Below are 14,996 nucleotides of genomic sequence, written 5' to 3'. Positions count from 1 at the left end.
AGTCACCGGTTCCAATCGCCCTGAAATGTATGACCTGAAGGTTCGGCTTTACAGTTTAAACTCGGTTTAGGGTTTCTTCATGGAGGTTTAATCTTCTCTACCTTCGGTGCCAATTACGAGAGCCTAACTGCCCGTCTAATAGCAACATCTCGACAGTGGAAACTCGAGTTTAGCCTTGATGCTGTTGCTTCCCAGGGGTTTGCCCCTTGTCATATTCGTCTTTCCTTTTCTTCTTTTCTCTTGAAACTCAATTGCTCACGTAGCCACCTCCTGCTCAATGAAAGCAGCAATGCATGACAAAAGACGTCGGGACAATGGTGTTCGCATTCGGGTTACGGATACCCCGAACTCCACTGAGCCCACTTCCCCTCCGCGCCCTTCCGCCCCCTTCCAGGGTTCCCCTCATTAATAACTGGAACCCATTAAGCTGAACCCTGCTGGGCGTGGCCAGACGCGTATCAGTATTTTCTCCACGCGTGCTCGTCAGATCTCCACCAATTTTGCTCCTCAACCTGCGCGTCGCCAGCCAAAAATGGCACCGAAAAAGCAAGAGGGCACCATCAGTGCCTTCGAGCGAAGGCGACTCGAGAACATTGCTGCTAATAATGCTCTCCTGCGTGACCTTAGCACCACCGCAGCGAAAATCATCCCCGCCCCGAAGCCGACGCCGGTAAAGCGACCATCGACGACCTCCCGCAGCAAACGCGCACGGGAGCCCGTCAAGCGCGAGTCTGCCCGACCGACACGCCAGAGCAGCCGCCTCGCTGGCCTCGATGCCGATTCCGAAGTCCTCAAGCGCAAGGCCGATGTCGCGGCCGAGGCCGAGGAGGAGAAGGCCAGGCTCAAGAGGCTGCGCGTGAGCGGGGACCTCAATCTCGGGGACATCAAGGTCGAGGGCCGCAAGTGGGAAAACGGCGTCGATGGCATGGCCGGGCTTAAGGGTCTGGGCCTTGGGATGCCCGCGCGTGGAGCCCAGCCTGGAGTGCGGACCTTTACTGACGACGACGTGAAGGAGACGACGAATAAGGACCTGAAGGAGCTGAGACTTCGCATGAGCGGCTTGAAGCTCTACGAGAAGTGGGCAGTAAATGGCAAGCCACGCCCCCAATTCGTCCGTCATCCAAGGCTTCTGCTAATACCGTGACAGACATCAAGCTCGCCCCGCAGCGGATATACTCGATGGGATTCCACCCTACAGAAGAGAAACCCATCATCTTTGCTGGCGACAAGGAGGGCGCGATGGGGGTTTTCGACGCATCGCAAGAACCACTGAAGATCGAAGACGACGAGGACGAGGAGGAAAGCCATTCCGACCCCGTCATATCCGCTTTCACGACTCACTCTCGCACTATTTCTTCGCTTCACTTCTCTCCCGTCGACGCAAATGCCGTGTATTCTGCATCATACGATTCCTCCATTCGCAAGCTTGATCTTGAGAAGGGGTTGTCGACCCAGGTCTATGCGCCGGTAGATGCCGACGAAGACGCGCCAATCAGTGCTCTCGACATGTCGACGTCCGAACCCAACATCATCCTATTTTCCACCCTACAGGGCTCTCTAGGGCGACACGACCTGCGGACCAAGGCCGGCGACGCGGAAATCTGGGCCTTGACCAGCCACAAGATCGGTGGTTTCTCGATTCACCCATTGCACCCGCACCTGGTCGCAACGGCGTCCCTGGACAGGACCCTCAAGATCTGGGACCTGCGCAAGGTGAGCGGCCGGGGCGACGAGCGGCGGCCCGCCCTCGTCGGCGAGCACGAATCCCGTCTCTCCGTCTCGCACGCGAGCTGGAGCCGGGGGGGACACGTCGCCACCTCGAGCTACGACGACACGATCAAGATCTACAACTTTGCAGACGCGGGCTCGTGGGCGGCGGGCCACAGCCTCGCGGCCGAGGACATGGGGCCGGCGCACTCGGTGCGACACAACAACCAGACGGGCCGGTGGGTGACGATTCTCAAGCCGCAGTGGCAGGCCAGGCCCCGGGACGGGCTGCAGAGGTTCGTCATCGGTAATATGAACCGCTTCGTCGACGTGTTCGCCGCCGACGGCGAGCAGCTGGCTCAGCTTGGCGGCGACGGCATCACGGCTGTGCCGGCGGTGGCGCATTTCCACCCGACCATGGACTGGGTTGCTGGCGGGAATGGCAGTGGGAAGCTCTCCCTTTGGATGTGAGCGGCTGAGGAGAACACTGTGCTGTGTATTACGCGATATGTATGTACTGATAGATAGTTATGTTACACACGAGTCTAGAGCATCATCAGCTTGTTCCACTAACTCGCGTCCTGTCAATGAATAACTCGGCGGATAACGGGCACTGGTGTTTTCCGCGACTCCGGCGAGGCACCTGGATGGGCAAATCATGTGTGGGTAAAAGAGCACGTACCAGGCATGTGATCCAAGGGTGAACCGAAGTGACGAGTCAGATAACGCATGCTCGGCTTGGTAGTGCCTTGGATGGAGCTTGGCCTTATCGATAAGAACCCGGGTCCAGGCCAGTGGAGTGGCCCAGGAGGCGTGCCAGGGTCTGGTGCCGGATCCGCATCCCTGCCAATCCCCGTTCATGCACTTCTTCTTTTCATGGCCGAAAGTGCAGTCATGCCGTCCTCTGCTGTCCACGTACCTGTATCGAGAGGGTTATTTTGATCCTGTCTGATGTGGCACCGCTGAATACCACCCTTTTCCCCGACGCTGTCGACACCTCTGCCGACGCCACTGCCTGCTGTGGCCCGGCTTCAAACGGAGCAAAGGCCAACCAAAACGGCCCGGAGGCTGGCATCAGTGCATCACCGTCCCATCTGCTTCGCCGTTGGTAAATCTTGCCATCATCATCCTGCAGGCTCGCAGCTGTGCAGCCCCTGAAAGCAAACTAAAGCCATCCCCCCTGGCTGCATCCATCAAATCCGGGGTCTGGATCTGTCCCGGTGACTCGCGCGACTGCCTATCGAGGTGACAACGCACAACGTTCCCCACCATGGCTTCCTCTCCCTCGACGCCGGCACACATCTCTGCCTCCGCACCCGCACCTGCACCCGCACCCACACCCGCACAGACACAGGCAGAGGCGCGGGCGCAGGCACACCATCCTCCTCTTCAGTCTCCCCTGTCGCCACGCGCGGCGCCTCAACAAGCTTCCCATCAAGCTTCCCATCAAGCTTCCCAACGACTACCTCCCGCCCTGCAGCCCAAACGCTCTTCCGCCGCTGCTAGCCATCACGACATACTGAGCGGCCGCCGTGTCTCGAACAAACTTCAGAAAAGACGTCGCGAAGGACATCACACCCCTACCATGGATCTGCCGGAGCGGCTGAAGGATAATGGTGGCGACACAGATGTCGAAGAGGAGGTGCTGCAGCCGCAGGGAATGGGGGGAGGCATGTTTATGAACATGAACCAGAGCATATTTGGTCTGATCGCGGCGGCGGGGAGCAGAGCCGACTTTACCAACAGATTTGAAGGCCACAGCAGTGATGAGGAGGGTGATGAGGATGACGAGAGCCCCATGTCCATGACAGAGCTTCGGCACGGCGAAGGTTCACGGCGCAGAGATGGTCGTGATGGGATCAGCCAAACTATCGCTCAGACCACCGTACTCAAAAAGCCAGGCACACTACCGAACAAGCCGACTCACCACCGACGCAAGTTATCCGAGAGCAGACTCCTCCGCTCCGTACCCGTCCTGTCAAAGCTGTCCATCAAATCGCGATCCAAATCGAAAGGAAAGGCCATCAAAGAACAGATACCTGAGGACGACTCGTCGGCCAGCTCTCCTGTTCCCCCGTCGCCGGCGATAGAGGTCACGCGTGCCGAGGGCCGCCTAGCCCCGGTCATGAGCAGGATGCTCGAGGCAAGGGCCGAGATGGCTGCGCGGCCGAGTTTCGATCTGGAGAGGTCATCCAGCGACCATAGACGCGATGCCGAGTCGGGCGACGCTGGGCCCACGGAGCTGGCCAAGAAGTTGAAGGAAATATTTGAGTTTGACCATCCAGAGGAAGTCATAGAGGGTGGGCAACTACCCTACCTACCCGAGCGAGAGCTGCACATTCGCGGGGCTCGTGTGCTGTGACCCATGCTGACCATAACACCATATAGAGTACCCATGCTGGCTGCTCCAACACGTTCTCCTCCAAGGGTACATGTACATCACGGCGAGACACATCGCATTCTATGCCTACCTCCCCAAGAAGGCACACGAGGTCGCCAAGTCGGGCTACCTGTCAAAGAGCGGGAAGAGGAACCCCAAGTACAACCGGTACTGGTTCCGCCTGAAGGGGGACGTCCTGTCGTACTATCGCGACTCCCAGAATCTCTATTTCCCCAGCGGTCAAATAGACCTCAGGTACGGCATCTCGGCGAGCATCATAGACAAAGAGAAGGAAGGCCTAAACTTCTCCCTCGTCACCCATCACCGAACCTACCATTTCAGAGCCGACAGCATGCCGAGTGCGAAGGAATGGGTCAAGAGCCTCCAGCGGGTCATATTCAGGTCGCACAACGATGGCGACAGCGTGAAGATCTCGCTACCTATTGAGAACGTGATTGACATCGAAGAGACACAGATGCTCGAGTTTGCAGATACCTGCAAGATCCGGGTGATTGACAACGACGAGACCTATGCTATCGACGAGGTGAGTTTTGCTCTGCTCTGGGTAGAGACCACAAAACATATGCTTGTCGCAAGCTAATACATGCCCTCCCGCAGTACTTCTTTTCCTTCTTCAGCTTCGGGAAGGAAGCTCTCGGCGTGCTCAAGATCCTCATCGAGGACTCGTCCGAGGCGCGCGAAGACAACAAGGCCCTTGGCGTGCCGCGCCGGTCCGAAGCACCAGGAAGCCCCCTTTCCCCGTCTTCGAACAGGTCTTCCATGAGTGGTACTCGCCTGTCCAAGGCTCTTCCCAGCAAACTGGCCGATAACGTCAGGGCTACCTTGGTGCCCATGTCCAGCTCCTCAAGCCCTCGCGCGAGCGGTGACTTTACCCGAAGCAGCTTCGATGCCTTCAAGCCGTTCAGCAGCCGCCGAAGCCTCGACGTCAGCCAGATCACGGGCGTATTAAGCGAGTCCCCCCGCCGCAGCTTCAGCGATGGCCGCCGCCCTCACAGTAAGAACAGACTCGACGACAGGCGCACACGACCGGAAATGCGAGGCAGCAGTGACTCGTACGTCCAGAGCTTGGAGGACCCAAGCCAGGCCAGCCTGTCCGCATTGGTAACATCGAGCAGCGACGATCACGGTCCATCCGCGAGTCAGATCCTCAGAGGGAGCGACGTCTTTCACAGCCCAACCATCCGGCGGTCGAGGTCGCCATCGCGAGCAAGCGACCCCGATGCCCAACTGGGGAGACGCGCGGGCAGGGCTCCTAAGCTGGCCCCACTCTCCACTCGGCATGCCGCCACTACCGGCAACGTCGCCAATCCCGCCTTCGGAGAAGGAGCACCCGCGACACCGACACTTCAGAGCATTACCAAGATGGGCACCTATCCCCTGCAGCGGGCCGGGGCCTTCGCCGACTACCTGAACCGTCAGTCGCGTCGGATGAGCAACCTCCTGGCAACCGAGTCCATGGGCTACGTCGAGAAGGTCTCGGGCATGTGGAAGGGCGGGAAGAAGCATTACGACGAGCCCACCGGCTTCAGGACCGACGAAGAGGACAACGACGACGATCCCGAAGACCGGGCCGCATCGGGTAACCGCTTCCGTGCTCACTTTGCCTTGCCGGACGGTGAGAACCTCCAGGCCGCCTATTTCGGCTACTTGATGCGGGTTTTGCCGCTGTACGGAAAGGTCTACATCGGTGACAACCACTTCTGCTTCCGCAGCCTGCTGCCCGGCACGCGGACGAAGCTCATCCTGCCGCTGAAGGACATCGAGAATGTCGAGAAGGAGAAAGGTTTCCGCTTCGGCTACTCGGGTCTTGTGGTCATCATCCGTGGCCACGAAGAGATCTTCTTCGAGTTCGGCAAGGGCGAGCTCCGCGATGACTGCGCCGTTACCCTCATCCAAAACCTTGAAGCGACCAACTATCTGAAGGAGTCCGGACTCCTGGGCCGTGACGAGATCGAGAGCGCCGAGGCTGCAGTTGCCGAGCGCGACGCCCTCCAAGAGGCGCGTCTGGATGAGTACCCGGACCACGAGATCAAGCTGCCCCGAGAGACGTCGGTCCTCAGTGACACGCCAACCATCCTTTTCGACGACCCCAAGGCCTCCTTCCTGAACTTCAAGCCGCCCGAGCCCCTGCGCATCACCTGTCTTACTATCGGCTCGAGAGGCGATGTGCAGCCGTACATTGCCCTGTGCAAGGGGCTCATGGCCGATGGGCACAAGGTAAAAATTGCGACGCACGCCGAATTCCAGGGCTGGATCGAGGGCCACGGCATCGAGTTCGGCCTCGTCGACGGCGACCCCAACGAGCTCATGCGCATCTGCATCCAGAACGGCACCTTTACCTGGGCATTCCTGAAGGAGGCCAACTCCAAGTTTCGCGGCTGGCTCGACGAGCTGCTGGCGAGCTCGTGGACGGCATGTAAGGACAGCGACCTGCTCATCGAGTCGCCGAGCGCGATGGCGGGCATCCACATCGCCGAGGCCCTGGGCATCCCGTATTTCCGGGCCTTCACCATGCCGTGGACGCGGACCCGGGCGTACCCGCACGCCTTCATCATGCCGGGCCAGAAGATGGGCGGCGCGTACAACTACGTGACCTACGTCATGTTCGACAACGTCTTCTGGAAGGCCATAGCCCACCAGGTCAACCGCTGGCGGAACAACGTGCTCGGCCTCCCCAACACGAACCTCGAGAAGATGCAGCCCAACAAGGTGCCGTTCCTCTACAACTTCTCACCCTTTGTGGTCCCGCCGCCGCTCGACTACAGCGACTGGATCCGGGTGACGGGGTACTGGTTCCTCGACGAGGGCGGCGACGGCAAGGGCAACTGGACGCCGCCGAAGGAGCTGACGGACTTTATCGAGAAGGCGCGCAGGGACGAGAAGAAGCTCGTGTACGTCGGGTTCGGCAGCATCATCGTGCCGGACCCGGCCAAGATGACCCAGGACGTCATCGACGCCGTCCTCAGGGCCGACGTCCGCTGCGTGCTGAGCAAGGGGTGGAGCGACCGCATGGAGACGGAGGCGGAGCAGGAGGCCAAGACGGAGGACGAGAAGGACCAGGACAAGGAGCGCGAGAAGAACAAGAAGCCCGAGCCGACGCTGCCGCCCGAGGTGTTCCTGATCAAGTCGGCGCCGCACGACTGGCTATTCGCGCGCATGGACGCGGCGGCGCACCACGGCGGGTCCGGGACGACGGGCGCGAGCCTGCGGGCGGGGATCCCCACCATTGTGCGGCCCTTCTTCGGCGACCAGTTCTTCTTCGGTGCGCGCGTCGAGGACCTCGGCGTCGGCGTCTGCCTCAAGAAGTGGGGGGCCACGTCGTTTGCGCGGGCGCTATGGGAGGCGACGCATAGCGAGCGCATGATTGTCAAGGCGAGGGTTCTGGGGGAGCAGATCCGGAAGGTTGGTCTTTTCTCTCTCTCTCTCTCTTCTATCCCCCACCCCCCTTTTCTTTTCCCCTTCATCTATCTCCTCTGTCTTTTCACCAGCTAACCCAACCCCGTAAAACAGGAGAAGGGCGTGGACGCGGCCATCCAGTGCATATACCGCGATCTCGAGTACGCCACGAGCCTGATCAAGACCAAGGCGGGCAGGAACGCGTCGCGGCGGGACAACACGGCCTCGAGCACGGACGCCGACGGGGGCGACGGCGACGACGAGGCCGAGGAGGAGGAGGAGAGCTGGACCTTTGTCGGCGTGGACCCGGACCCGGACCCGGATCCGGACGCTGCGCTGCGCCGTACCGTGGCTGAGGGGATGGTGCTGGGGTCGCCGAGGGGGCTGGCCCTGGGGAGTCGGGCTTTGGGGGGAGGGAGGTGAGGGGACAGTATCGATATGTCGGTTTCTTTTTTTTCCTTTTCTTCTTTTTTCTCTCTCCTTGCAACAGACCGGGACAACGGCGAAATAGACTATGGGAACCAGTTGGGTTTGGCTAGGTGTTAAGACACGACACGATTGCTGATGAATAGCATGGCGATGCGTTGATTTTTGTTATGGCTGGCACAGCTTGGGAATTTGGATTTTTTATAATATCATTTCCTTGTTTGAGCCTCATCCTACCTCGTCTCTTTGGCATTTTCCTTCTCGTCCCGCGAATCAAGACTGGTCGTCCCACTGGGTTCACAAATGCTTTGCTCTTGGAGGTTTGTGAAACGGAACATGAAGAGGGACATTACTACAGATTTTATACATAGCTACCTACATACAGAATCGCCATAGAGTAGTGTTGCGATAGAGTAATGTCTAGAAATTCAGGGGACTCTGTGCGCTATGATAATCTATCTATTACTTTGTGACGAGCGAAAGGAGCGCAATTTGTCCGTTTCGTCAACATAACTGTAACGTACCTCCTGGGAGGGATAATGCTCCAACGGAAATTTACGACGAACAACAAACAGATAGCTGAAGAGAGGACAGAGACTTGCTGACATTACCTTGCTGAGGAAATCAATCACTTTGTTTGCTGCGTTGGCGGTGGGTTCGTTATAGGTGACTGAAGTCACATATGACTATTAATTGTAATTATCTTGAGTTTGTGGAACAGAATATAATGTCCTTTTCTACTTCCTTCAAGTAACTTTGAGATCTGACTCATATTCTCGTCTGTAAGACGTCTTCCACTCCCAGCTAAGTGTATAACTCGGACTTTTTGAATTACAGTTCTAGACCAAGGTTGTCTATTAGATTAAAGTAGTCAACTCGCAGTAGCAAAGTCAAGACACGACACGACACACATTCTCTTAATCCGATGAGACCTTCTCTGCTAACGCCATCGTCGCTCTTGGGGTGCAGTGAATAGGTCCCTGGAACCTATCACGGGAATTGCTGTGCTTGAGTTGTAGAAAGCATAAGTAACCCCTCTCTCTGCTAGACACTGTTGATTGTCTTCAATCGTCTCTACACAAGGCAGCAGATACCCCCAAAGAACACTTAAACTTCCACACCCAAGTCTCGAATATCTCGCCTGAAGCATCGCCATTTACGATCATGTGCCGTCGAATATCTCGCCGATGGAAGGGTTGCGGATGCTATCTAGCTGAGGAACCCAAGTTCGAAACATGCTCGGAGCAGATCAATAGTATCAAGCCCTGCTCTAGCGGCATCGAACTGGTAAACGTGGAATACCAGTACGTAGTGCCCAATGGCCAGCTTTTATGGTATTACAGCAAGTGTTGGCGACACAATTGTGAACGAACGCGCACCAATATACGGTGGCCTGGCCCGCCTTACTGGAAGGAATAACCGGGGAAACGGTCATGAGGAACGGAAGGAGCGGGTTGTTGCTGGTCGACGTGATGCGGAGCAAGGAAGGGCTGCGGATGGGGGAAGATGCGGAATGAGGAGCCGTTTCAGACGCCTCGGGGCTGCTTACCTAGGAAGCTATCTAGGTTGGAACCACTGATTTTGCGGAATAGACTCTTTGAGGTTAATCACAATCCTGCTTTTGATCCAGTTTTGACTCTTAAAACGTGCTTGCCATGGTTTTGCCAAAGCTATGTGGCGCTAATAGCGGCCCATGCGTGCATGTGATTGATTGACCAATCATGGCTTTCCTGCCATAATCCGAGTCAATGGTACTGGTACAGACAACGGAGGTTGAAAGGTACCTCAAAACTCGAGGCCAAAGAATAGTTCAGCTTCGTGTAACAAGTGGGGCTTTGTTCTAAAGGAAGCAGAGGAAAAGTGAAATCAAGAGCAAGATAAAATTCAACGACAACGACAAAATTACTTGCATTTCCTCTGGCGATGAATGTCCTTCTTTGTGTGGCGCCACAGCATTGAAGAAGTTAGGTACGTGCCTACCACTCAAACAGTATGATGTGCCCCACTCTTTCACCCCGCAAACGGAAAACGGTAGGATGACGGGCAACTGCCTTCCATTTTGTCAGAGGTACTGTTGGAAGTACGTATCATCTCCCCACCCGTCCAGGTACAAAAAGGCCAGCTCCTCCCACCACGAGTCTGGCCCACTCTCTGTTTGCCGAGCCAGGTGTGTCAGCAGCCTCCGCGCCCCTCCCAAGCATTATCGTTTGCATCATCACACCACAGCATCCGACAAAGGTCTCAATTCGGTAGCCTGTGCTACTTCTGTCACGACCTTGTATCGATCTATTTGGCCCCGAGCAACCGTTCAGTTAATTCTGGCAAACCGAGAACCTGGGAGATTGAGCTAAATCCCAGAGCTAAAATCCCCAGTGTCACCTCGTCATTTGTCACCTTGAGCCTCAGGTAAGAAGCTTGGGCCATTTCCATTTCCCACCCCCACCGCCAGCGACACTAAGCGCCATTTGAATTGGTATTGTATTTATTGTTTTATTTTATTTTATTTTATTTATTCTTCAAGCACTCCTGGCGCAGCTGCTGCCTTGCAAGCCTTTTCTTGATCGCGTTCACAACTGATCCTCCCCCCAGCCGCTCACGACCTGCCGGTTCTACAAGAAAGGAGACTCCCTTCCCAGCCTCGGACACTCGTGACTGCGCGTTTTGCGCGATGGGAAGACTGGTTGCCCGACGCGCCTCCGTGTTACAGTTCCTTCCTTCCACATCGGGGGAAGCTTCCTGGTCAGTTCCCCTCCTACCTTCCCATTGTCACACACCTCGACCAACGGCGGCCGCTTGGACGCAAACACGAACTGTGCTCTCCCGGCACCTCGATGCCACCGGCCAGGAAAATAAAAATAAAACAAATCAAGAAACTCCACGTTGGCTCGCCTTCACTCGTTCCTGCCCGTGGCTCCTCTCCCCCTGGAGCTGCGCGTTGTTCATTGAAATCACTCCCGCCTCGCGTCACCAAACCTACAACTGCTTCGATTATGCTGACAATAGCCCCATTTTATTTCGCAGAGACCTCTCTCGGTGCATGACCACACCCAACATCCATAGCTCGAGCCCCGCGCGACGCATTTATCGACACCCATCACAATGGCCAAGACAATCCCCCTGGGCCAGCGGCTTCGATATCCCGTCACAATCGTCAAGCTCCTCAAGTCCCCCGGCGATACCGTGAAGAAACAAGAGCCCATGCTGCAGTATTCGTTCAAGTGGAAGAAAGTGGTAGGCGACCATATCCGGGGCGACACCTGGGAGGAAACCCAAAATACCATCGCGACTTGGGACAGCCCCACAGACGGCGAGATTCTGCAATGGCACGTCAAGGAAGGCGAGGAAATCGGCAGCGACGGGCCGTGCCTGGTTGTCAAAGAGGCCTGTTCCCACGAGGTGCAGTTCCAGGGGCTCTGCGCCATCTGCGGAAAGGACATGACCGAGGTCAACTGGGCCAGCGAGGCCCGCGACACGGAGCGCGCTCCCATCAACATGACGCATGACCAGACTAGCTTGACGGTCAGCGAGTTGCAAGCACAGCGCGCCGAGCAGGAGCTGCAGCGGCGCCTCGTCGACCAGAGGAAACTCAGCTTGGTCGTCGATCTCGATCAAACCATCATCCATGCCTGCATAGAACCCACCATCGGAGAATGGCAGCGCGACCCGAACAATCCCAACTACGAATCCGTCAAGGAGGTCAAGAGTTTCCAGCTCAACGACGACGGCCCCCGCGGTCTCGCTACTGGCTGCTGGTACTACATCAAGATGCGACCTGGACTCGAGGAGTTTCTCAGCAAAGTCGCTGACAAGTACGAGTTGCACGTCTACACCATGGGCACCCGCGCCTATGCGCTGAACATTGCGAAGATCGTGGATCCGCAGCAGAAGCTGTTCGGCAACCGGGTGATTAGCCGCGACGAGAACGGAAGCATGACTGCCAAGAGCCTTCAGCGACTGTTCCCCGTAAGCACAAACATGGTAGTCATCATCGACGACCGTGCCGACGTTTGGCCGCGTAACAGGCCCAATCTCATCAAGGTCACCCCATATGACTTCTTCAAGGGCATCGGCGACATCAACTCGAGCTTCTTACCAAAACGCGAGGATCTACTGGCCGCTCCACCCCCGCAGCCTCAGCCGCCGCTACCGCCACCGCCTGTCGACAACCCCGTCAGCATTGCCGCGAACCCACAGGCCAGACAGAACGGTCCTTCCAACCTCCCCAAGGGCGATAAGGTATCGGCGTTGGAGGAGCTTGCCAGCATGAGCGGAGGGGATGACCCAATCCTGACCAAGAAGCAAATCGAGGAGCAGGAGCGCACGCTGGAGAAGCAGATTAAGGACCGGCCGCTTCTCCACATGCAAGAGATGCTGGACAAGGAGGATGAAGAGGCCGAAAAGGCTAGCGAGACGGAGAACGGCCACGAGTCCCCACCCTCCCAACCCCACCAACGGCACCATCTTCTCCTGGATAACGACTATGAATTGTCATACCTGGAGCGACATTTGACCAGGCTCCACGAGTTATACTACGACGAGTTCGAGCGGAAGAAGAGCACCTCCCACTCGTCACTTCCTGACGTGGGACGAGTTCTCGACTCCCTCAAGGCCGAAGTGTTGCGAGGCACTAGGATCGTCCTGTCGGGTCTGGTGCCGATGGGCGTCGAAGTAAAACGATCGGAGATCGGCCTCCAAGTAGCCAGCTTCGGCGCCGAACTTCGCGACAGGATCAGCCGAGACACCACCCACCTGGTGATCAGCAGCTCCAGGCCACGAACCCAGAAGGTACGGCAAGCTGCCAGGATCCCCAGCATCAAGATCGTGAACCAAGACTGGCTGGGCGAATGTCTCACGCGATGGGAACGGGTGGACGAGACGCCTTACCTCGTGGACATCCATCCCGCGGACAGGGCTGGGGCAGCAGGTCTGAATACGGCGGGGTTGTCAAACGAGAACACGGATTTGAGCGACGCAGACGAGAGCGACGAGAATGCGACCGGCAGCTCGAGATCCCTCCGTGTCAACACTCGAGGGCTGCGGATCGTGAGCGAGACTGGCGAAGCCCGCCCCGCGGACGATGACGCTAATTTTGACGAGGAGGACAGTCCCGACGACGTTGACGTGGAAGAAGAAGGCCTCATGCCGTCAGAACTCGGCGAGGGGCAGCTCTCGCCAGTTGACGGCCTCAAGACCTTCAACTGGGGCGAGGCGGATGAGGAACTGGACGAGTTCCTCGCCAGCGGGACCGACGAAGACGACGAAGACGACGACAGCCAACCACCGTCTTCTCAGGAGACCGAAGGCAATGAAGACGACGAGGAATCACAGGACGGGTCTCGCAAACGGAAACATGCCGAAGACGGCGACGAGGGAGTGTCCGAGCCCGAGAGCGTTAGTGGAAGCGCCGGCAACCTAGCCAAGAAACAGCGCTTGGCGAGGAGTCGACCATCCGGCCTGCGCGCCGAGTACCATGCGGACGTTGACAGCAGTCTCCCGACGCCGCAGATCACAGGCGATGAAGATGACGTCTCGCTCCTCAAGGTCGCCAACCCGATCGGCCAGACCGATGGCGCCGCCGACAAGGGTGAAGAAGCCTTCGACATAAACGAGGACGAGTTGGAGGCCGACCTCATCGCCGAGTTTGAAGCCGAGGAGAGGCAAATGAGGGCGGTCGAGGGGGAGGAAGAGAAAGGTTAGCACCCTGTCACCCGGAGGGACCTCCTCATCCCCGATGGAATGATGATGGGACACTGGTTCTGAGTGAATCTTGTTTCGTGGCGTTTCGGTGTGTGTTTTGTGATGATTTGCGACTGGGGGCAAAGCAAGCAGAGTTTGGCGTGATGAAAAAACCATGGACTAGATATCAGCTGCATAGCGCCTGGATAGGATTGGCGCCCACGGAATCGGTAGTCTATTATTCCTTTGTCTACCTACTTACCTACCAAAGGAGAAGCTGTACCTATTTCCCAATTACCTACCTACCTGTACCACATAACCTTAGATGCATGCTCCCAGTGATGGCTGCCCTTCCTTGAACCAATGATTTTGCCGATGTATCGTGTGACCTATGAAATTGACGGATTGTGCCAATGGTGGGGTGATGATTACATAATATCCCGACAATGTTGCGGACCGAGCTTCAAACCTCATCACTGAAATTGAACGCATCTCGAACCCGGCACAACGAGTAAACCCCCAATTCGCCGACAGCTTGGGACACACGACACAGAGGCGGCCGAATCGACTCGACTGCGAATATTTCTCGCTTCCGAACCCCACCTCGGACGTCGAACATCGCAACCCGATCCCCCTACCCCGACCTAAACACGCGAAAACAGCGGACGGGGAATCGTTTTATTCTCTGCCCATCATGCCGCAGGATATGCCGCCCGTTGGCGGCTACCAGGCCGTCCAGTACAAGGTGGGTTTCTCCGGGGGGTGTCTTTTGTCTGTTCTTTCTTGCCGCTGAGGTGCGGTGCGGTCGCTTGGCGCTGGTGGATGGGCATGGCTGGGACTGCGGTTGCGTGATAGGCGATGGGAAAGCCGGCGGAGAGACAACCTTGTCGCCCTCGCTACGTCTGCTATGGTTTATTTTACGATATGGCAGGCATTGGCGGGCTAGGTGGGAAGGGACGGCCATCTTCGAGGCGACAGGGTGGGCTTGACGGTAAACCTGGGAATGGAGGCGCGCAATGACTCTACTGGGGCAAGCCCGATAGCCGAGTCGTGTTCCCGAGGCAACACAGACGGGAAGAAATGGCTGGCCTGCTTCTGGGAGGGCGGGCATGGTTGAATATGCGACCTCCCTTGGAATTCCTACAACCATCGAGTCATCGGCACCCCCGCTAACATGTCCTCTCGCAGCGCAACCTCCCCGCGCGAGGGTTCCGACCCGCCACCCTCCTCGTCGGCGCGGGCCTCATCATGACCTACGGGTGGTACAGGCTGGTCATTGGGATCCGCGAGCAAAAGTATGTCCTGCCCGCACCGCTTCCCCCTCCGCTGCGGGGGGGGGGGGGGGGCGGGGGGGGGCGGGGGGGGGCGGCGGGGGGGGGCCGGGCCGCGG

At 57.5% G+C, this 14,996-nt stretch overlaps 2 protein-coding genes across 2 annotated transcripts in view; both read left to right on the top strand.

Annotated features, from left to right (window-relative positions):
• Positions 1–532: 532 nt before the first annotated feature.
• Positions 533–13,627, top strand: QBC33DRAFT_581556 (uncharacterized protein; the record flags this gene model as incomplete). Its single annotated transcript, XM_060431273.1, has 12 exons — positions 533–1,115; positions 1,148–2,133; positions 2,188–2,217; positions 3,260–4,007; positions 4,096–4,631; positions 4,706–5,050; positions 5,108–7,510; positions 7,619–7,923; positions 9,415–9,495; positions 10,048–10,099; positions 10,991–12,544; positions 12,614–13,627. 12 exons carry the CDS (start codon positions 533–535, stop codon positions 13,625–13,627), a joined length of 8,637 nt encoding a protein of 2,878 aa, XP_060278966.1.
• Positions 13,628–14,090: 463 nt separating this feature from the next.
• Positions 14,091–14,996, top strand: part of QBC33DRAFT_551401 (GRIM-19) — a 1,851-nt gene continuing 945 nt past the window's right edge. Inside the window, exons 1-2 of the mRNA XM_060429180.1 lie at positions 14,091–14,351; positions 14,795–14,901. Coding sequence (XP_060278965.1) covers positions 14,301–14,351; positions 14,795–14,901 — 158 coding nt within the window. The 5' untranslated portion in view covers positions 14,091–14,300. The remainder of the gene's footprint in view (positions 14,352–14,794; positions 14,902–14,996) is intronic.

This window comes from Phialemonium atrogriseum (assembly GCF_030411735.1).
Source record: "Phialemonium atrogriseum strain 8032-3 unplaced genomic scaffold QBC33scaffold_38, whole genome shotgun sequence".
In the NCBI taxonomy this organism is placed as follows: domain Eukaryota; kingdom Fungi; phylum Ascomycota; class Sordariomycetes; order Cephalothecales; family Cephalothecaceae; genus Phialemonium; species Phialemonium atrogriseum.
This window is presented reverse-complemented; position numbering and strand designations above follow the sequence as displayed.